This window comes from Octopus sinensis, linkage group LG9 (assembly GCF_006345805.1).
Source record: "Octopus sinensis linkage group LG9, ASM634580v1, whole genome shotgun sequence".
In the NCBI taxonomy this organism is placed as follows: Eukaryota; Metazoa; Mollusca; class Cephalopoda; order Octopoda; family Octopodidae; genus Octopus; species Octopus sinensis.
This window is the reverse complement of record NC_043005.1, coordinates 95702476-95727458: the sequence shown is the minus strand read 5'-3', so window position 1 is coordinate 95727458 and position 24983 is coordinate 95702476. Positions and strand designations below refer to the sequence as shown.

At 39.0% G+C, this 24983-nt stretch overlaps 1 protein-coding gene across 1 annotated transcript; it reads left to right on the top strand.

The window, feature by feature from the left end:
- The first annotated feature begins 18680 nt into the window (after positions 1 to 18680).
- On the top strand, positions 18681 to 19313 carry LOC115215487 (methyl-accepting chemotaxis protein 2-like). Its single transcript, XM_029784649.1, has one exon. The coding sequence runs from the start codon at positions 18681 to 18683 to the stop codon at positions 19311 to 19313; it is 633 nt and encodes a 210-aa protein (XP_029640509.1).
- Positions 19314 to 24983: the final 5670 nt, after the last annotated feature.

The window sequence follows — 24983 nt, the reverse complement described above, 5'->3', positions numbered from 1 at the left end:
AATATTAGCTAATACCCATTTTCTATAGCGATGTTTGAACAAAATTTTAATAATTTTACAGAATGTTAGCCAGAATAACAAATTCTATCGTAAAATTTTGTTGTATACCCAATTGAATATTAGCTAATAACCCTTTTATCTATAGCGATGTTTGAACAATTTTAATAATTTTACAGAAGTTACCCAGAATAACAAACGAGCCCTTCAGGGTATTAGCCGCGCGTCTACGATGATCTACGATTTAAAAAAAATTACGATCATATTTTTCCATTTTAATGCATTTTTTCGCTTTTATATAAGGGAAGTAACTCTCTAAAAATATCTACGATGTGTCAACGATTTAAAGAAAAATTTACCTTAATTTTTTTTCAATTTTTAATGCATTTTTTGCTATTTTTTGGCTATAACTCTCTAAAAATGCTTATATAGTTATTTCCCTTACAAACCCGAGCAACGCCGGGCGATACTGCTAGTCTTATTATAAAGGCAGATTTTATCTGCCTCCCTTCGGGAGTTATACAAATCTACATATAGGATTTCTTCAATTACAATTTACCTTGCATTTTTAAGAGTACAATGCAATCGCGTCATGCCAGGTCCAGTTTTTTAAATTACGCCAATTAGCAAAATTACAGAAAACTCACATTCTGGTGTGTGTGTCAAATGCTATTAGTCTGGTTTAATACAGCACACGCAAACGCACACACACAGTGGGCAACGAATAAAATGAAAGTAATGACTTACTGTAGTGAGTGATTCTTTCACTCTGCCTCCCACTTCCTCTTCAACACATAGACACGCAATATATAAATAAAATTGTAAGCTAAGGTGCGTGTGTGTGTGTGAGTGTGTGTGTGTGGGTGTGCGCGCGTGTGTGTGTGTGAGGGTGCGTGTGTGTGTGTGTGTGTGCGTGTGCGTGAGTGGTGACAGGAAAGTTTTTACGACGAATATAACACCTATATCCAAGTAGCAGAAAGATAAGACAGTAAGGTGTGATTTGAGGGAGATTTGGCTGCTATTTCTACCATGTCTAGCTGCATGTAGGGGTCTCCCTCATAGGCCTCATACATACATATATACATAGATAAGACAGTAAGGTGTGATTTGGGGGAAATTTGGCTGCTATTTCTACCAGGTCTAGCTGCCATGTAGGGGTCTCCCTCATAGGCTCATACATACATATATACATGATAAGACAGTAGGGGTGATTTGGGGAAATTTGGCTGCTATTTCTACCAGGTCTAGCTGCCATGTAGGGGTCTGCCTCATAGGCTCATACATACATATATACATAGATAAGACAGTAAGGTGTGATTTGGGGGAAATTTGGCTGTTATTTCTACCAGGTCTAGCTACCATGTAGAGGTCCCCCTCATGGCTCATATATATACATACATAAGACAGTAAGGTGTTTTGAGGAGATTTGGCTGCTGTTTCTACCAGGTCTGTTAGGCTTCTCATGTAAACTCAAGCTTTCTCATGCCTTGAACATAAGACCAAAGCAGAGAATGTATTCTTTTATTCTTCTGCTTTTTCCAGCCATTGGTCTGTGGCCATGCTGGGGCAATGCCTTGAAGAATTGTAGTTTAATGAATCAACTCATTTTATTTTTGTAAGCATTGTACTTATTTATCTGTTTCCTTTGTCAAACCACTAGGTGACAGGGATGTAAACAAACTAACATTCGTTGTCAAGCAGTGGTGGAGGACAATCACAAGCACAGACACGCACACCACACACACATACATGCATACACATAACACACATACATACATACATACATATATATATATGTGTCTTGTATATATATATTGCAGCGTGGAAGGTGTTTGTAAGCCATTTAAGAAACACACAAAAACCGTTACATTCACTTCAACATTTAAATTTAATTTGCCAAAATATTTTCGTCGCTTTGAGACCGCGACCTGTTCACTGACAAAATATCGTGCTAACAGGTCGCGGTCTCAAAGCGATGAAAATATTTTGACAAATTAAATTTAATGGTGAAGTGAATCTACGGTTTTTGTGTGTTTCTTAAATGGCTTATAACACCTTCAACGCTGCAACTGTTTTCGTTCCAGCACACGATCTCAGATCAAGTCACTTGCTATGCAAGTACATCTCTGTAACTATATATATATTTATATTATATATATATGTATATTGGTAAAAACAGTAAGATAACAAAAGAAAGAAAGAGACCTCAATATTATGTAAATAGAGGAAATCTTTATATATAAAAGTGAGGTTGTGTGTCGTCTCCTACGATTTAGATCCCTACTAATACTCCCACATTTTGCGGTGCAGTTTAACCAAAAACTATCTTATAGTCGTGATTCATATCGAGACCGTCTGGGTATTAGCGCGCGTCTACGATGAGTCTACGATTTAAAAAAAATTTGCCATCAATTTTTCCCATTTTTTATCCATTTGTTGACTATATAAGGGAAGTAACTCTCTAAAATTTATTATTAAATCTCAGAACGTAAAAAGCTACAGTAACACCCCTCCCCCTTTGTGGTTAGCCATATTGAGATGGCTATTATACTTTACATCTCTAAAAATGCTTATATAATTATTTCCCTTACAAACCCGAGCAACGCCGGGCGATATACTGCTAGTATATATATATTTATAATATATATATATATATATATATATATAATACTATATATATATATATATATATATATATATACTCATATATATATACATCAATATATACATACATATATATATATATATATATATACATACATATATATATATATATATATATATATATATATATATATATATATATATATATATATATATATATATATATATATACATATATACGATGGGCTTCTTTCAGTTCTGTCTACGAAATCCACTCACAAGGCTTTGGTCGTTCCGAGGCTATAGTAGAAGACACTTGCCCAAGGTGTCACGCAGTGGGACTGAACCCGGAACCATGTAGTTGGGTACTTCTTTGTGATTTTGGAAAGAATTGTTTTAAGCATTCTAGAACATTAGTTTCTATTTCCCTTTGAGGAAGAAGGGCTGAGACATGCAAAATATCTATTTTAGTTTCAATTATTAATTTGTATCAGATTTTCCCTTTTTTTCTTAAATAAACCAAAATAATAGTAGCAATATGACAGAAGTGCTGGATAAATAGTGCCTTGTGGTAATTGTTCCAATGCTTTATGTTTAGAGTTCAAATCCTACAAAAGTCAACTTTGTCTTTTGTCTCTCTGATAGAATATATAAAATATCAAAGGCGGCAAGTAGGCAGAAATGTTAGCACACTGGCGAAATACTTACCGGTATTTCGTCTGCCATTACGTTCTGAGTTCAAATACCACCGAGGTCGACTTTGCCTTTCATCCTTTCGGGATCGATTAAATAAATACCAGTTACACACTGGGGTCAATATAATCGACTTAATCCGTGTGTCTGTCCTTGTTTGTCCTCTTTGTGTTTAGCCCCTTGTGGGTAGTAAAGAAATAGGTATTTCGTCTGTTTTTACATTCTGAGTTCAAATTCTGCTGAGGTCGACTTTGCTTTTCATCCTTTCGGGGGTCGATAAATTAAGTACCAGTTGTGTACTGGGATTGATCTAATCGACTGGCTCCCTCTCCAAATCTTCGGGCCTTGTGCCTAGAGTAGAAAAGAATATATAAAGTATCAGTCACTTAATAAGGTTAGCACTCTCTCTCTCTCTGTCACACACACACACAATATTGATTACATTGTACTAGGGGCCAGCCATGGTTACTCTTTCCTTTCACCAAATGAAGGGGAATTGAGCAAGAGGTTAGCAATTTCTCCTCATCTGAAATACTAAAAAAAACTTTTTGAAGAAAACAATAGAACATGGTGGGCATGAATGGACCAATGCACCACATGGCACAGAATGATTCAAGAATGATAATATGCAGAAGGTACAGGCATGGTTGAGTAGTTAAGAAGCTTACTTTGCAACCATGTTGCATTAGGCTCAATCGTCTTCTACTATAGCTCTGGGTCAACTAAAACCTTGTGAGTGAATTTCATCATCATCATCATCATCGTCATCGTTTAATGTCCGCTTTCCATGCTAGCATGGGTTGGACGATTTGACTGAGGACTGGTGAACCAGATGGCTGCACCAAGTTTCAATCTTGATCTGGCAGAGTTTCTACAGCTGGATGCCTTCCTAACGCCAACCACTCCGAGAGTGTAGTGGATGCTTTTATGTGCCACCGGCATGGGGCCAGTCACACAGTACTGGCAACGACCTCACTCAAATCTTTTACACATGCCACCGGCACAGGTGCCAGTAAAGCGATGCTGGTAACGATCACGCTCGAATGGTGTCTTTTACATGCCACTGGCATGGAGGCCAGATAGCCACTCTGGTAACGATCACGCTTGGATGGTGCTCTTAATACCCTACTAGCAAAGGGCTCGAGTGCCAGTAAGACGACGCTGGTAATGATCACACTCGAATGGTGCCTTTTATGTGCCATTGGCATGGAAGCCGGTTAACCGCTCTGTCACCGATCACACTCATATGGAGGTCTTTGCACCCCGCTAGTACGAATGCCAGTCATCGAATTTGATTTTGAATTTAATAGACAAAAACTGTGTGGAATCTTGTTTTATCACAAACATTTTAACTAACCTAAAGTTCACTTGGTGCTGATACTGCTGTAATTGCTCCAGCCTGGCAGTCTAATGGTACAACTCAGTCAGTGTGGTCGACTGTGTTTTAGTTAAAGCTGTAACTTTAATTAAGCCTGTCTAAACTTGCGTCTCTTTGGTATTTCCCATTGATAATGGCTAAACAGTTGGAAATCCAACAGGGGGCAGCACTGGACAGATGTGGTGCTTTTATATCTTTTAGCCATAAGGGAAAATTTTTTCTCCATGGTAACTGCAGTGACTTTGCCTTTTAAAGTTGAAATATGTTACAAACATTTTTTAATTAATCTAAAGTTCATTTATACCTAACACTACTAGGTACTGATACTGCTGTAATGTATACATATGTACACACACACACGCACACACACACACACACATACATACATACATACATACATACATACATACACACACATACACTTATATATATATATATATATACTCTTTTATTTGTTTCAGTCATTTGACTGGCCATGCTGGAGCACCACTTTTAGTCAAGCAAATTAACCCCAGGACTTATTCTTTGTAAGATTAGTACTTAATCTATTGGTCTCTTTTGCCGAACCGCTAAGTTACGGGGATGTAAACATACCAGTATCGGTTGTCAAGCAATGTTGGGAGGACAAACACATACACACACACACACACATATGCATATATATACAACGGGCTTCTTTCAGTTTCTGTCTACCAAATCCACTCACAAGGCTTTGGGCGGCCCGAGGCTATAGTAGAAGACGCTTGCCCAAGGTGCCACGCAGTGGGACTGAACCCTGAACCATGTGGTTCGTAAGCAAGCTATTTACCACACAGCCATACATATATATATATATATATATATATAGCCACTCCTATATATATATATATATATAATGACAAGAGACAGACCTTTGGAGATATGCTGTAATTAAGAAGACCTGGCAACTAAAGTGGGATCACAGCCATGGCTGATGCCAGTGTTGCATGTCCGGCCCATTCAAAAGTATCCTTGAGGCATCAGGTGATATGATATGCTTGAGAAGACCTGTTGTGTCAAGTAAAACCAAAATCGTAGCTTTGGTGCTGGTGGCATGTAAAAAGCACCATCTGAACGTGGTCGCTGCCAGTACCCCCTGACTGGCCCCTGCACCAGTGGCATGCAAAAAGCACCATCCGAATTTGGCCGATGCCAGTGCCCCCTGACTAGCTCCCATGCTGGTGGCATGTAAAAAGCACTATATCAATGTGATTGATGCCAGGGCTGTCTGACTGACTACTGTGCTGGTGGCACATAAAAAGCACCCATTACACTCTCAGAGTGGTTGGCATTAAGAAGGGCATCAGGCTGTAGAAACACTGCTAGATCAGATTGGAGCCTGTTGCAACCACTGGCTTTCCAGACCTCAGTCAAACCATCCAACCCATGCCAGCATGGAAAATAGACGTTAAACGATGATGATGATGATGATGATATATATATTATTTAAAGGTCGCAATACATGTATTAAAGCACTATTAATAGATCTAATGGCATCTAAGATAAAGTAGCACATAACCACTCTAGTATTAATCAGGATAATAACCAACCAAAAATAGGCCAAGGGAAATTTAGTTCACCCCTCCCTTTTCCCTCAATATAAAGTCTAACATTCTTCTATTTATTTAATCTTTTAGTTCGTAATATGTGGTTTACGTCTGAAGAATATGCTTGAGTTCTCTCAACATATGAAACAATTAGTAGCATTTTAATGCATGTATTGTGACCTTTAAATAATAAAATTTATCTCTCATCAGATGGAGTACTTTTTTGTTGAATTTTCTATCACGGATCAGTACATTATATATATATATATATATATATATATAATAGTAATATTAGGGAGTATGGCTCCAAACTAACAGGGAAAAATTAGATTTAGGATTAAATCAAATTTCACTGTATAAATATATAAAATATGAACTAGAGATAAAACCACTATTAGTCAACTCAAACAGTGATAGACATAAACCAATACATAAATAGCAAATAATATAAATATAATTAATATAATATATAATATATATCTAAAAAAATTTTTTTTTAAATGAAAAAAACAAAAATTTTTTTAAAGAAAAAAATAAATTTTTTTAATTTAAAAAAAATTCCCCCAAAAAATAAAAAAAAAGAAAATTTGAAAAAAGAAAAAAAATTTTTAATTTTACAAAATTAAAAATATATAAAAAAAATTTGTTTTAAAATTTTAAATTAAAAAATTTTTTTTTAATTAAAAAAAATTTTTTTTAAATTTTATTTGTTATTTATGTTATGGTTTATGTCTATCACTGTTTGAGTTGCCTAATAGTGGTTTTATCTCTAATTCATATTTTATATATATATATATATATATATATATATTATATATATATACTAGCTTAAGGTGACCCGCTCTACGCTCGGGTAAGAGTGTGGTTCTTACTTTCTGTTTTTTATCACCACATTCTCCCTCTTTGTTTCTCTCTCCTTTCTCTCTCACTTTCCCACTCTCTTACTCTTCCTTTCTCTCGGACTCTCCCTCGCTTTCTCTTACTATCTATCTTTATCTATCTCTCTCCCATTTATAAACAACAAAAGATCTTGAGTAAGTTGAGAAATAAAATATTTAGAAAGATCAATCATAAATATCAGGGAGTGACAATGGAAAAGTCTGCTTCAAGGCAGACAACAAAACACTAACATTTAAAAGGGACAGACGAACTTGCGAGCTGAATAAAAATAAAAAAAAAATATTGGAAACCAAAGTTTGAAGGGATAGAATCTGAGGATTGTAGAGTCACTATGGCTGGCATTTCTTAATGACAGACAGCAACGTATTGACAGTTTAACGGCTGGCGTAAAATTTTGAACTTGTAAAAGAAAATTCCTAAACACCAAGTTTTGAATTGATTCTTTCTCACGACAGTAGACTCACCATGGCAAGCATTCAAAACTTCTTCATCATGGACGACAACACATTAACGATTTAAAGGCTAGCGCAAATTTTTTAGCTTGATGTAACAGAGAATTGCTAAACACCCGCTCCTGTAAATTTTAATCACCATTTAGACCCCTTTTCACATTTTGGTTAATGTAACCCGATTTCATTCGGGTCTACTCGGGCCACATTTTTTAAGATGAGGAATTTTGTCCTAGAGGTGACGCCTTTCATTTGAGGAAAAAAATAGTTGTCATGCAAACTTGCCAGCACTTTTAACATAGGTGTGCATATTTTCAGCTCAACCGACCACATAATGCACACATTATATATATATATTATATATATATATATATATATAATATATATATATATACGCATTATATGTATATGCGTGTGTGTGTGTGTGTACGCATTATATATACAAATGTATACAAATTATATATATATATATATAATAAATTAAATTAGAGATAAAACCACTATTAGGCAAATTAAACAGCGAAAAACATAACCCAAAACATAAAAGTAAAAATATAATGTACAAAATATGTAAAATATAAAATTAAAAAATTTAAATTATTTAAATTTAAAATTAAAATTATTAATTTATATTTATAATTTGTTTAAAAATATATATAACTATCAAAAAGTATTAAAAAGTTTAATATACATAAATACAGATATATACACTTTGTATATATACATTATATATACACTTGCGTCGGAAATTAATTAGCACTTCTCAAATTTCTACATTTTCTTACATTTTCTTAATTTAATTAACTTATTATCAGAAACGAACTCGTTTTTAATCAAAAATTTATTAAAACATATCCCAGCACACCACATAATTGTTATTAATCGTGAAATTTAGTCAATATCTTGTTGCTCCTCCTTTGGCAGCAATGACAGCTGCTACGCAGGTCGGCATACTGTCTATGAGTGCCTGCAGGTACTGTGCAGGGATGGCCCTCCATGCAGCAAGAAGTGCCCCAAACAGCTCGTGTCGGTTCCTGTATTGCTGCACATTCAAATCCCTACCCAATCGACTCCAGAGGTTCTCAATAGGGTTCAGGTCAGGTGACTGGCCAGGCCAGTCCATGACCGTCACCCCATGGTCCTTGAAGAAACCGGTTGTGAGCTTGGCTGTGTGGGAAGGCGCGTTGTCCTGCTGGAGCACGTACTCCTCGCCACCAAAGAGGTATCCCGTACTATCTCAACGTACTTTGCTGCGTTGATGTTGCCTTCGACGGCATAGAGCCGCCCAACACCACTGTAGCTGAACGCCCCTCACACCATCAGACCACCCCCACCATGCTTCATGGTGGGAGCAATGCAGTCTTTGTTGAAGCGCTCACCCCTGCGGCGTCGCACATGGACAGGCTTGTCACTAACGAGACTGAATCGCGACTCGTCAGTGAACATCACTGTCTGCCACTGCTGCACGGTCCATGTCTTGTGGGCACGGGCCCAGAGCAGCCGCTTCTTCCGGTTTTGGGCTGTAAGGAGCAGCTTCCAGTAATCTGGTCTTGACGGTGGTTGTAGACAACTGCTTCCCTGTCATCTTTTGCATCTCCTCCGCCAGTTGCCGGCTCGTTGCCCTTCGGTTGTACAGTGACTTTCGGATCAGCATCCGGTCCTCCTGCTGGGTCGTCAGCCTCTTCCGTCCCCTACCCTTTTTGTCAGCTGCTGATCTGGTTTCCTCGTATTTCTTAAATAAGCACTGAATTGTGCGCCTGGCTACACCAAGTTTTCTGGCTATTGCAGCCTCCGACAGCTTCCCACGCCACGAGAGAGCCTCGTACCGTCTCTCCAAGGTCATGCGAGGTCTTGGGCCCATCTAGGAATGAACGATAAAAACCAGTTATTTTCATTAAAACTATTCATTTGAATAATGTTATGCTATAACAAAACTGCTATGAGTTATTATTCATTAAACAAAAAAGAAAGAAAGCAGAATTTCTCACCTTATTTTATGTATAACAGAAAGTTTTGTGAACCGGAAGTGACGTCATCAAGCAGAGTGTAGGAGGATTTGTGAGGAAAAAAAATCTTGCAAATACACGAATCAATTAACCTACGAGCTGTTCAAAACGTCTTACGCGATGAGAAAACTTAGTACGGTGTGATTTCGGTCCTTGCGAGGCGCTACCTATATCTATTAAACAAAGGAAGATTTGTCTGCATCCGCACTCCAAGTTGTTGCTGCACTGCTATGTCCACATCATTAGGCTGTAGACTCTCAAACTGCTCTGAAAACAAAGTTACGTCATCGTTCTGCACAACAGTGAACTCACAACAAAGCAATAGTTCGAGATATGGCCACTAGGTGACAGCAAATACCTTGAGTGAAGAGCAAATCAAGGGTGCTAATTAATTTCTGACGGTAGTGTACATATATATAGAACACACACACACACATATATAAATTAACCCAATAAATATCTGATTCATAATATTTGTTCTCATGATTGTGTGGTGGTGGTGGCGATGATAATTCTCTCTATGAATGCAGACAGACGTAGAGAGTGAGAGTGTGTGAAAGCGCTGTCGAAGGTGGGGAGGAGGGGGAGATTGAGGACGCTGTGAAACGACGTCATAAAGAGAAAGTGAAGGTAAGGGAGATAGACGCTGTGAAATGACGTTATATATAGAAAGTGATGGGAAAGGAGGAAAGAGAATGAGTGATGGAGGAAGACAGATACATAAAAGAATGAGAATAGACTTGTCAAAGTGCGTTTTTGGCCTTAGCAACGACACCTTTTAAGATGGGGATTTCTAACCTAGCACCCTCACCTCATTTTACATGTCCCTGTAAATTTTGGAGTCAATCCGACGGGATCTAGTGGCCTTTAACCCGTTCTCAATGCCAAAACCAGACAAACAAAGAAACAAACTTTTCGCATTTCAGATTTATAATATAGAGATATGTAGTGGCACAAGCAGTCAGCGCCATATTGGATGAGATCTCGCAGCAACCATTGCCATTTTCGAGACTGGTGCGAGACCTCACCTGTATACATTTGGCATGTGTGAGATCAAAATGAGGCTTGCGATGGAGAACTATATAAAGGGAAAACTTGATCCAAATCTCTCTCTTTTTGGCACCATTTTGTGACCACCAATGCGGGCTGGTCCTGTCTATATATTGTATCTCCAGAGGCAATGCACCCGCTCTAATGGAGCTACTACACAATGCACACAGCTAAAGATGGTAGCTGAGAGCAGCACACTACACCTATCCTGTGAATCCTGTAAATAAACCACTTGTAAATAGCATTTGTACTTGAAGTCTTCCCTCTTTGCCTGCCGGAAGCCTGAACTACACGAAGAACAAAAAGAACAAAATGAACAAAAATAAAGAAAAGCCCATTATTTACACAAATATATATATGGAAGTCAAGAATTATCTGCACTTTCATCATCACATATCTTTATTATTGTCACACTGCCTTCTGAGCATGCATGCTTATAGTTGGTGCTAATGTGGTCATTTGATCTAAGTTTGAACCTGATTGCACCATTTTTCTTTCTGGTTTTACAGTCTAAGCATGGCCACTCTGCTAGCAATGTGCACCAAAGAAGAACCAAGAGCAGTGATCTGATTTCTTTGATTGGAAGGTATGTCAGGTACTGAAATTCATCAGCGGCTTTTAGCATAATATGGGGACAGTGCACGACTACTTTGAAGTGTGTATGAGTGGGATGAGACATTTAAAAATGGTTGGACATGTGTGACGCATGAAGAGAGAGCAGGGCACCCGTCAACCTCCACCACTGACAAGAAGATTCAGCAAACTTGAGAGATGGTCATGGGGAATTGGTGCACATTGCTAGTGGAGTGGCCATGCTTACATTGTAAGGTCAGTTCTTCAACATTTACAATGGGATTTTATTCCACCAGAGTTTGTAGGACATCCTCGTCAAGCTCTGCAGATTTTCCAGGATATTCTAGGCTTTAATTTCAGGCTCAGAAATTCTGAAACCACTGCTGACACTGGCTTACACTTATTATCTGATCCCCGTATACTGCATTAATATCCTTCACACTTTTCGTTGCGTTGTTGCTTTTATAGAGCCCATAAAACAAAATATGCCAAATATGCTCCTTTGTTATGTCTATTATAGCTTTGAAAAAATAACTGTTAAAATGGAACTGCACTCTCCAAAACTTGCACTAAGAATAAGTAAGGAGTAAAATTACTACCGGCTTTTATAGCAAGTTGATGCAGGTAGTTCATCCTATCCCCATCTGACTTTGAGTTCATACTATTGAAAAAACCGCATTATTTATGGGATAATCAAATGTATAAATATATATATACATATATACATATATACATATATATACATATATATATATATATATATATATATATATATATATATATATATATATATATATATATATATAGCAAATAGCAAATATATATATATAGATATAGATATATAGCAAATGTATTAAAGAATTTTCTTTGTCTTCTTTTCATTGGATATATACATATCAATTGAGGTGTAGGCATAGTTGTGTTGGAAGAAGTCTGCTTCCCAACCACATGGTTCCAGGTTCACCCATGGCTAGCATTTTAGGCAAGTGTCTTCTACTATAGCCTTGGGCTGACTAAAGCCATGTGAGTCGATTTGGTAAAGAAAAACTGGAGGAAGCCTGTCATACATACATGTTCATACATGTGTGTGTGTGTGTGTGTGTGTGTGTGTGTATATGTGTGTGTGTGCATGTGCATGTGTGTGTGTGTGTGCATGTGTGTGTGTGTGCATGTGTGTGTATGCATGTATATATATATATATATATATATTGTTGTATTTAGGAATGGTCATTTTGCCAGTTTAGCCAATAAATGGCAAAATGACCATTCCTAAATACAACAATATCTGTTTCAACACACGATTTCACGTCAAAAATCTTGCAAAACAAATATATATAAATATATATATATATATATATATATATATATATGTTAAAGTACTCGACCACATTTGTCATAAGTGCAAATGGAAGATAAAACTCATAAGTATGTAGGTTTGGTAAGCGTACATTATATTCTTGCTGTTTTTTAAACCACAGGATTTTTTCTTTGTGTCCAGAGTAGTTTCAATATTTCTATTTAAATATTATGGCAGTCAGCTGCCAGAATGGTTCGTATACCAGAAAAATTGCTTAGCAGCATTTTACCCATCTTTTATTTGGGTTCAAATTCTGTCAAGCTCAACTTTGCCTTTCATTGTTTTGGGGTCAGCAAAATAAGTACCAGTCAAACACTTGGGTCAATATAAACAACTTACTCCCTCCCCTGAAATTGTTGGCATTGTGCCAAAATTTTAAATCAATATTTTATTAAAATCTCATTGAAATTCTCTTATTATTCAAACCTAGTTGAAGAAAGAAGAGTAACTTATAGGTGTTTAATGTATACACGTGGAGTCGCAATGGCCTTGTGGTTAGGGCAGTGGACTTGTGGTCATAGGATCACAGTTTTGATTCCTACACTGGGTGTTGTGAGTGTTTATTGAGCTCAAACACCTAAAAGCTCCATGAGGCTCCGGCAGGGGATGGTGGTGAACCCTGCTGTACTCTTTCACCACAACTTTCTCTCTCCCTTTCTTCCTGTTTCTGTTGGACCTGTATTTCAAAAGGCCAGACTTGTCACACTCTGTGTCATGCTAAATCTCCCTGAGAACTACATTAAGAGTACACGTGCTTGTGGAGTACTCAGCCACTTGCACGTTAATTCCACAAGCAGGCTCTTCTGTTGATTAGATCAACTGGAACCCTTGTCGTCGTAAGTGACGGAGTGCCAACAACAACAACAATGTATACATGCACATGGATGGAACTAAAGGGTCTGCAATTTGTATCACAGCATTAGCATTGACAAGGTGAATGAATTAATTAATAGAAACACTTCACAGCATTTAGGATAAGTGGGAATGTAAGGTAAATGTTTGGGCATGCGTCTTTAGTAAACATGCATTTTAATCTTGTTGTGAAAAGCTTTAAGTTACTATTCTCTCTGTGGTTAGGAAGAAATAACTAATCTCACCAACATACCCTAACTCACTTCACCCACCCATCCTGGTTCTGCAATTTCTCTATCTTCCATTCACCTTCTTGAACATATTGCTCTAAATGAATGAACACACCAGAGACTAATGAAGACTCTTTAATTTTATGAGGCAACACAACTAGTGTAGGTGCCATTATAAAATGCAGTTAGCATGCTCTGTAAATTTGTTGCCAACCAAGCGGAGACAATGTTAGGTGGAGGGAGCCTCTTTGTTTTGTCAAAACATGCCTATCATTTTAGGGTTGGTACCACAATAAAATGTATCCACTATGTTCTGTAAAGTGGTTGGTGATAGGAAGGACATCCAGTCATAGAAACTATGAGAACAGGCTTGGACTAGTGAGGCAGCCAATGAAAAGGACATCAGATCATTGTCTTTTCTGGACAGAGAAGACAGTCCTATGATTCCATCACAAGGACCACTTTTAACAGCAAAGTTACAATGTATGCTTACTAAAAACATGAGCTCATAAGTTTACCACTTACCTTAAATGTTGTATAGAACTTCTATAAATTAATTGATTCACATTGCCAATAACTTGTACTGATATGCAAATTAGGCAAACCAATTCAGTTCTGTCTCAGTTTCTGTATACAATATAGAGTTTTAAGTTACTATTCTTTTTGTGGTCAAGGAAGAGTAGTTGTTCTCTGATATGGATTTAATAAAACCTGAAAATAGTCAGGTCAATTTCTTTTTCTAGACACAGTGACAGAAAACCTTGATGCCTACATTTTAACAATGGTACTAAAATAGGTTTACTAAAAACACATGTCCATATATTTATCTTACATTTCTATATAATATACATATAATTCCTTCTTTCTTTTGGAAAGTGTGTGTGTGTGTGTGTGTTTTTACAAATGGAAGAGAAAGTATTTAAAATACGTAGTAGAGTTTATTTATTCATTCAAAGTTAAGACTCCTAACGTCTTGCTATTCTGTTTCCAATCTCTATTTGTTCTTAAAAGCAACTGAAGACTGTAACAGAAGCAGGAAATTTTAGTGTAGCGATGGAGTAAAATTTAACTTTTGACTAAATGAATATATAAAGTATATTTATATAATTCTAAAAACACGCAGATCGAATATGTAAAATTATAAAGACACCATACAAGTACATTTACATAAGAAAAAGAGATGGCTTTGGGTACAAAGATTAGAAAAATATCAGTGTGTTATTCAGTGGCCTTTTAAATAAAATAGCATTTAATTACATTTTGAGGCAATAATTAATATTAATATTTTTTTAACGAATATTTTAATATAATTAACTGTTACAACAGGTTCAGCAAGCGAGATGCTAGGAATTATCTCCCTTCCTTACTGTCGACGAGCAGAAATGCTAGGAGTTGTTTCCCTTGCTTGCTAGTAAGCTAACTTTATTTCTTCCTGATCTTATTCAAAATTGATTTCGAGCAATCAATCAAACATCGTGAGTGCGTGCGTATGCGTTCATATTCGCGCGCGTGTGATTTGAGTATATTCAACACGAAAGTATAACGTTGTTATTTTTAGTCCCACATTTATCAAGGACAACATTATCCACAGTATCCTTCCTTTTCAAAGGATTGCAGAGTGTGTTTGGAAGGAAATTTGGTTGGTATTTCTAGCAGGTTAAGTAACTGCATAGAAGAGTCATGGAAAAAAACTGCGGCCCACGAGACTTTTTGCATGGTACCCCTAACGAAAAATTTCCTTGAATTTATTTAGTAGTGGGTCCCGCTGCTTGAAGATAAGTTGCCCACGACTGGCATAAAAGCTTCTTTGTTGGTTCCTACACACATTCTGGATATGGAAGAAGCGAAAGTTAGATCAGTTTTCGTCTTTACTTACAAGCAGCATGGGCGAATACTTAGGAATACGTAAGGCCCCGGGTTAGATCCCACAGCCTGCCAATTTAGGGAAGTGTCTTTTACCACCACAGCCTCGTGTCATCCCAAGTCTTTTGAGTATAACTGGGTAGATGCGGAAACTTTCCGGATGGATTGTACTTGTTACTTAAAATGCCAAGACCTGTTGCGTACTGTGTCATGCTGATTCTGTCTGAGAATTACGTTAATCTTACATTTGTCTGTGGAATACACAGCCACATAAAAAGTAAATTCAATGAGGAGGTACAATTCAGTTGATCAAACAATTGAATACTTATGATCGAAACCGATGGAGATAGATTTTTAGTAAGATTAGTGAGACAACAATACAAATCGATATTAATTGCAAAGTGACTCAAGGTCCGAGAATTTCGTGCATAACACTTATCATCAGAGCCATGCATGAAACTCTTGGCCTTTGAATCACTTTGTAATTAATGCCACCAAAACATTATATCTATATATTTATGCGCAGGCCTGGCTGTGTGACGAGAAGCTTGCTTCCTAACATCATGTTTCTTGATTTAGTCTCACTGTGTGACACCTTGGGCAAGTGTCTTCTGCAATAGCCTCGGGCTGACCAAAGCCTTGTGAGTGGAAGAAGCCCGTCATATATATGTAGGTTTTTTTCTTCTTGAGAACACACTCTTTGTGGTAAGGCAATTTGACGTCTATCTCTAGTGTATAGGAATCCACTTTAGTGGTCATTCTTCTTATTAATTCTAATATATATATATATATATATATATATATATATATATATATATATATATATATATATATATGTGTGTGTGTGTGTGTGTGTGTATATCCACCACCACCGCTTGATAACCGGTGTTGGTGTGTTTACGTCCCCGTAACTTAGCCGTTCGGTAAAATATTCGATAGAATAGGTACCAGACTTTAAAAAAGTTCTGGCGTCGTTTCATTCAGCTAAAAAATTTGTCAAGGTATTGCCCCAGTACGATCGCAGTCTAATGATTGAAACAAGTAAAAGATAAAAAGCTTTTATATATATATATAAGCCTAGCTAAGCTTAAAAAGGGCGCATAAAAAAATATTAAAATAAATAATCTGATCCTGAAGGGATGAACGGCAAAGTTCAGTGGGATTTGAACACAAAACGACGAAGAATGCTCTACCCGACCTCTCGTCTGTTACTACGCTGTCTTCTCGCTAGTCCAGCATCAGTGTCATAAAGTTATGAGTAATGAGGTTAACTTTTCTGTAAAGAAGGAGAAAAGTGCTGTTAAGTCTTTCCCAGAGCATTAGTGACGTAACGATTAAGATTCACCGGTTATCAAAAAACTGTGTCACAGCCTGAGTAACCGTTGATTCCCATAGATAAAACTGCTGCTATTATTGTAGTTTACTAATTAATTAGTTAATGTCAGTTAGGCAAACAAATAGAGTGACCATTACTTTTGTAAGTCCTCCTGTAATGGTGATGCAACTGATATTCAGTTAGAACATGTATAGATCGATGCCTGGATGAAATGTAAAGCAAGGACGGATAATTGCCTCACGGGCCGGCGAAATATCACGATAACTCAAATTTGAAGTTATTCGTTGACGTTATTTCTAAAATATCCATGTTTCTGAGTAAGGAATTTGATATAAGTAATACAATATTTGTGTCATTCCGAAAAATTTACGTGGCATACCTATGGATTTGTAAAATTTAATTGAATATTCTTTTTTAGAACTGTAGATCTCGAATGAGATAAAGCTATAAATAACAGCGTGTAAATATTGAATTGAAAATACTTTAATTAGAAAAAGTTGTTGCTGCCCGGTGGACTCGAACCCACATCTGTAAACATGACGGTAATAAACGTTCTTCATTTCTCTCAATAAGGGTGTAGCCTTTAACAGGCTCTTGTGACCATGTAATACGACCCAGCTCTGAAAAGTGTCTCTACCCTTGTTGAAGAGGGTTGTGGATTTAATAACTTCATTCTATATACAAATATGTTTAAAGAGTAAAATAAATGGGAAATTCTTCGAAGGAAGCAACCAAAGAGCAAACGTTCTCGAAAGTATGTATGTTAGTGCAGAGCGAGAAGAAATAACAAATGTTTGAAGCAGAACACTTTATTTTTCGAAAACCAAGTATGGCTCTGTGATTAAGTGATTCGTGTCGCAACCACGTTCTCTCAGGCTCGACTCTACACCGCGGATTTTTGGGCAACTGTTGTCGGATTAATGGGAATTGTGCATAAGTGCGTCGTATCTGAGTGTTTTATTTGTTTCAATCATTGGACTGCGGCTATGCTGGGGCACAGCTTTTTTTCTTTTTCTTTTTCTGTCAGCTTCTTTTTGCTGAACCGCTAAGATACAGGGACGTAAATGAACTAACAGTGGTTGTCAGTCAGTGGTGAGGGAATAAACTCAAACACAAAAATGCATGCACTCATGCCCATATGTATGTGTGTGTTTGTGTATATCATTTGTTCTCCGCCACCGCTTCACAACCGGTGCTGGTTTGTTTACATTCATGTGGCTTAGTAGTTGACAAAAGACAGCCAATAGAATAAGTACTAGGCTATAATAAAATAAGTTCTGGGGTTGATTTTTTAAACTAAGCCCTTATTTATATCATTTACTCAAGTCATTGGCCGTAGTCCAATGACTAAGTTTTTATTTAATCAAAATAATCAATCAATCATTTGTCTAATGAATAATTTTAAAGGGAGGCAACTCTTGTATTCTGTCTGAATTCATTTCTTTAGATTTAGTATATATTTTATTCTTTTACTTGTTTCAGTCAATTGACTGCGGCCATGCTGGAGCACTGCATTTAGTCGAACAAATGAAGTTGTCTGTGTATGGCAGGTTTGGTAGCCTTCTCGTCACGTGGTTGACTGTGTTATTCTCGAAGTAGAGTGTTGTGAGAAATTGTTTAGCGTTGAATATTGTTGAAAATTGTTGAATTTTATTGTTGCTGTTAAACTTTGTGCGTCTGTTGTATAACAGACAAAAAAAAACTGTTGTTCCCCTCCTTACGGAGGGGAAAAGTGTTGCATTTTTTCGCATACATATACACAAAAATATTATAACTCTGTGGAAAAAAATGAACAAGGAAGACATGTTGTCTTCTTCTTCAAAAAAAATGTATGCAGTGGAAACACTGTCAGTTTCATCTGTTGAAGGTTCGCCTTCATTTGAAGCCATTGAAGGTTCGCCTTCTGGATTAAAAAATGAAAAAGATTTATCGAAGCAAACCAAAGAAAATTTACCAAAACAAGCAACCGATTCAGCTAAACAAGCAACCGATTCAGCTAAACAAGCAACCGATTCAGCTAAACAAGCAACCGATTCAGCTAAACAAGCAACCGATTCAGCTAAACAAGCAACCGATTCAGCTAAACAAGCAACCGATTCAGCTAAACAAGCAACCGATTCAGCTAAACAAGCAACCGATTCAGCTAAACAAGCAACCGATTCAGCTAAACAAGCAACCGATTCAGCTAAACAAGCAACCGATTCAGCTAAACAAGCAACCGATTCAGCTAAACAAGCAACCGATTCAGCTAAACAAGCAACCGATTCAGCTAAACAAGCAACCGATTCAGCTAAACAAGCAACCGATTCAGCTAAACAAGCAACCGATTCAGCTAAACAAGCAACCGATTCAGCTAAACAAGCAAGCAGAGAAGATTCGTCTTCAAAAGAAACCAAAGCATTCAACTTCGCAGCTGCGGCTGGTCCAAAAAACAGAAGTCATAAAAATGGGAAAAAATGAGTACATGAAATTCAAAGACACGAGGGAGGGGACCGATGCAAAAGCCACCCTTCCAAATGAAATCCGGAAAAAAACACAAGAAAGAATTATTGTATATAAATCTTTTGTGATAAAGGACAAAAAAAGTAACGAATGAGCAGGCAGAGAAGTGCCTGCAGCCGATTTGGAACGACATCGAATACTTAACAAGAGGGAAGAAATATGCCACAATAGTAGTATATTTCAAAAACGAAAACAAGGCAAAACTCCACTCCCTAAAACCCATCAAAATAAATGAAATCATTTTATTACCAACCTACTTAGGAAGGAGAACCGCCAAAGTGAAAATTGAAGAGATTTCGCCGGAAATCGAAGTGACATGGTTGCTTTCAGCCTTACTGATGGGGCTGGAAGAAAAAATAAACATTGTAGAAGTGACAAAGGTCCTGAAACAAAACTGGCGAGGCCAGAGCCTTGAAGTTACTATCTAGGCGGCACCGGAAACACTGGAAGAAATTGTTGAGAATATCAACTTTGGTGAAGAAATCACTTTGCGGGTGGTGGTAGAGGGGCGAAAACCCCGGTGCAACGATTGTGGAGAAAAGGGCCACATTCGAGTGGACTGCTCCACCCGCAAAAAAGAGGAAGAAAAAAGGAAGCGGAGGAGAAGAGGCGAAAGGAGACGGAAGAGAAAAACAAAAGGACGCCGAAGAGGAAAACGATTTCACTCCGGTGAGACAGAGAAAGACTCCGAAAAGGAGGAATGAAGATTTAACCCCACCCACCCCAAGCACAAACAAGAAAAAAAACCAATACAGCAAACACACAGGAAAAAACTACCCCACCCCACCACGGTTCCCCACAAAAAGGAAAAAAAGTAAAGCACCCCCATCCCATCCCGGATAACCACCCCCACCCACCCCTCAGTGTTGAACAATTTCCTCCCCTCCAAGACTCCACCCCACCGTTCACCCCATCACCCCCACAAAGCCCAGGAAAAGAAAATGTGACTCTTAACATGGTGTACATGGCCATTAATAAAGAAAATGACAGTCTATTAAAAGACATTAATAGCACGCCATCAGCCTTACAGATACAAACACACATGTAGACATATATAAAATTGATATGTTAAATTTAAATATCATTCGCTCAAAATATAAAGCAGACATCTACGGTCCTCGACACGACTTACATGAGTCGTTGTTCGAGGACTTAAGTCAGAATTTCACCCCACGAACAGCCGGAAAAACAAAGACGACCGTTTAAGGTAGGTGATGTCTCGCATTCATGTAGGGTGCATAAATGTGCGTGGCCTGATGTCGAACTGGAAGCAAGGGCGCTTTCTAAATGATATCAGGTCACAGGATTTAGATGTTGTTGTTGCCACAGAAGCCTGGTTAAAGGGGCCAAGAGATCTGCTCCCGCTGTTCGACGGTTACGAGAGAATTATCTCTCCGGGCCGTCCGTCCGGCGGAAGTGGGGTGTTGGTCCTATGGAAAAAGAACCGGGTTTCTGAGAAAAGGTTGATTTTTTCAGATTCAGAACGTAGACTGGTCGTCGTTGACTTGACTTTAAGCAGTTGTAAGACAATCAGACTGGTTGCGATTTACGCACCCCAAATAACAGCGGGGCAAAGCGAATATTTTCGGAACCTGGAAAAGTTTCTTAGTACATCGCATCCTTTAGCTATACTAGGAGACTTCAACACAATTTACGATGTGCGGGTAGACTGTGTAGGCTCGCGACCTGATAGGAAAGGAAATGCTTGCTTCCAGGATCTACTAAGACGTTTCGAGCTGGTAGATCCATATAGACTGGAACATCCGAACGCTCCATTGTGGACATGGTCAAACAGCGACGGATCTTCCAGATCGTACATAGACAGAATATTAATTAGAAAAGTAGATAGAAAAATAGCTAAGCGTCCACAGCTTCACATGGTCAGCTACAGTGATCACAAGATGGTCACCTGTAGGCTCGACATAGATAAGTTATATAGAGGTCCCGGTTACTGGAAACTTAATACGTCCCTTTTGGCGATTAAGGAGTACAGAGGCCGGATTAAGTTATTGATTCAGAGGGCATTGACCGGATCCATTATTAACAACAAACGGTGGTATGCCCTCAAGCGAGCCATCAGATATGAGGCTATTAGATATAGTATAGGTCTAGTAGCTAGAGAGGCTAGAAGGGAATCAGCAATAGTTAAGGACTTAGAAGAAGCAATGCGAACTGGCACGGCAGCCCAGGTGAAGGTCAAGAGACTGGTTTTGAACCAGCACCTCGAAGCCAAACACGTGGGTTATATTGTCGGGTCTAGACAACGTGCAATGGGGAGCGAAGGAATTAATGCCGCGGGATGGGCCCGAGTGGTGGAAGCCCAACGTGGCAACGATGCCACAATTCGATCTTTGACGAACCAACAAGGTAAGTTGATAGACGAGCCCGAGGAGATGTGTGAGGCTTTTCAGGACCACTTCGCCCAGCTTTGGGGGGAGCGACGGACCGGATAGGAGGAGGGACCTAACGGACTTCCTCGACGGGCTGCCGCGCTTCTCGGAGCGGGATGCGAAGTGTAGTGAGGAGCCGATCACGCCTGGGGAAGTAATAGAAGCTATGGCTGACTGGAGCGCGGGTAAAGCGCCGGGACTGGATGGTCTACCCTACAAGCTATATAAAAGTATGCCGGACTTGTTCGGGGACTTACTGGCGAACGTCTACGCGAGCTGGCAGCAGAATGGATTTATTCCCAGATCTGTGCGCCGGGGAGTAGTGACACTAGTCAGGAAGGACCCGGACAAGGGGGACGTCATTGATAATTTTAGGCCCATCATTCTGCTAAACGCAGAGCTGAAGACTGGCCAAAGTGTTATCGAAAAGATTGGCGCGTGTCGCGGATGGACTAATCGGGGAGGCACAAACATGTGCCGTACCCGGCAGGTCCATTCAGGATAATCTCCATCTTATTAGATACACCATAGATGGAATGAATAACGATTCCGGCAAGGGAGGGGCAGTGGTCCATTTAGACCAATCGAAAGCTTTTGATAGAGTCGACCATCATTACCTGGTGTCCGTTCTGGCACAGTTCGGCCTAGGTCTTGGCTTCCTCAGGTGGATCATTGAAATGTATGACAACGTCGACTCGGTAGTTCGTGTGAACGGCTTTCTGTCTAAGCTGTTCAGTGTCAAATGCTCGGTTCGTCAAGGGTGTCCGCCCTCCTCGCTTTTGTATATAGTGGCTCTTGAGCCATTGCTACGAAAACTGAGCGGCATCCCGAGACAACCAGGTTGTGGAATGTCGGTTTCAGCTTACGCGGATGACATCAGTATCATCGTGACCGAAGTGGACCTCCTACGTAAAGTAGGCAAGGCCATAGAGGCTTACGAGACGGTGGCAGGAGCAAAAGTTAATCGCGAAAAGTCAGTCGACTTGCAACTCGGCACCTGGAGAGGCAAGTCGATGCCTCCAGACAGCGTCATGGGATGTTGGACGGAGGGTCCGATTAAGTTGCTCGGGGTTTCGTTCGGACCAGACCTCCAAATAGAGAAGAACTGGAACGAGGTAATGAGCAGGGTGACCCACGCAGTCAAGACCTGGTCTTGGCGGTGGCTATCCCTGAAAGGAAGGGCGGAGGTAGCCAATGTGTTTATCGCATCGGTGATCACCTACCGCCTTGCCGTCGTGCCTTGTCCGGATTCGTGGTTAACCAAGCTGGAAAGACAGCTCTTCCGCTTCCTGTAGAAGAGCTCGAAACCGCTTGTGAAACGCTCTGTTTGTTGTCAACGACCGTTAAAGGGTGGACTAGGGATGCCGTGGCTAATGATGCGCAGAAATGCGCTGAGGTTAAGGCATATGTGGCTCTACCTGGATGGTGAACGGGTGTGGTCTCCGATGGCGAAACATGTTTCCCAGGTTCACCAGTTTCGGTGGACGGAAAGCCTAGTATAATCGTAGCTCGAAGTTGGGTACGTGGTACACGGAGTGCCGTAAGGCACTCCGACTCTCCCGTCGCTCGGGCAATGCCTGCAGCAATGGTTCTACCGCTGTTTTCTATAGAGGGTTTGTAGAGGCCGGTTGCAATGATACATTAAGGGAGACCCTAGGTTTTGACGATAATCAGCTGGCCAGAATGTTCCAACGTACATTCGAGCCGAGGACCCTGGATAATTTTCAGAAGTCCTTGGCATGGCAGTGTTACCGAGGTGCCTTACCTGTTCGGGATAAACTCACAAGGCATGGTGGCAACGACACCCCGATCTGTCCAAGATGTGGGCGAGACAGGGAAACTGTCTCGCACGCGATTGTGCAGTGTCCAGAGGTGTCAGACATGCGGGTTTGTGCCGAACAACTGTTGTCAGGTGGAGGAAGAGCACAGCTATCAACTGAATCCATAGTGAAAATTGACCCGCCGGATTTCTTAACGAAAGAAGGTAAGAATTGTTTTCTCTCTGTGGTAGCAGCTGCGAAGCAGGTAGTATGGGAGACAACGATGAGAGAGTTGATGTCAGGCAACTTCATTTCTGGTCCTGGTTTGGTGGAATTTTTTATGTTCCACCTAAAGAGACAAACAGGACCGGAGAGGAGGTGCCTGAGTAAGAAAGTGTTTGATGAAAGATGGAAGAATGTCGTGTATAAAAGGTCTCTCGTGGATGCGAGATAAGCCCCCAAAAAACGAGGTCAGTGAGAGGCGGGGTTCGTGGGGTCCGTAAACCCGCCCCATTCCATTTGTTTAAAAAATGTCCATTGTGTTATTTATCCATTCGCTTTATATAAAATCATGTTAAATTTTTATCGACCCCAAATTGCGCTGTAAATGTAAAATCATCCGTAATTGTATCGTCCATTCTATGTATGTCATTATGGATAATAAAAAATCAAGGTTTGGTAGCCTTCAACTAACACTATCTCCTCCGAGACCCTGCGGCGCAAGTTGACCAAAATTGAGAGTATGATAGAAGAAGGTTTGCTCTTCGTTCCGTAGAAGAAAAAAAATCAAATCGGACCATGTTAACACCAAAAATTATTTACATCAAAAAGGTGCTTTTTTTCTATGAAAATTCCTATTTTTTACTATTATTTTGACTGCTGTGTCGCCATTTTTCGGTGTATTTCAACCAGAAAAATGTTCACTTAAAGAGAATAACAAGCTACATAATGCAAAATTTTTACTTTTCAAAAATTCCAATTCTAAAGGGTCGAAACAAACCCGAGCAACGCCGGGCGATACTGCTAGTAAAAATAAAAACGCTAACTGAATGCTTATGGATAGAAAACATTTCATCATAGTGTATTTATTCGACGCGAGTTTATTGAGAACGGGACGACGACGACAGATTGAGCATTTAAATAGCGCTGAAACTGATATTCCTAAACATTAAAGAATAATATAGAATGCGGTGAACCGAAAGGAATTATGGCGATGGCTGAAGTTTAATTGCTCCTTTATAATAAAATAGGTTAAAGAGAGGCATGGGGCTAGGTGGCTGGGAGAAAGGGGGAAGCACATTCTATATATAAGAAATTATTGGAATTTGAAACACTATTAAGGGTTTGTGTGTTTATCACTGCATCTCGGAATTTGTGTTTATATGAATGTGTAACAGATTTGAAGTGTGTGTGTGTGTGTGTATTTTTACTTATATATACACGTACATACGCATACAGACACATACACATATATACGC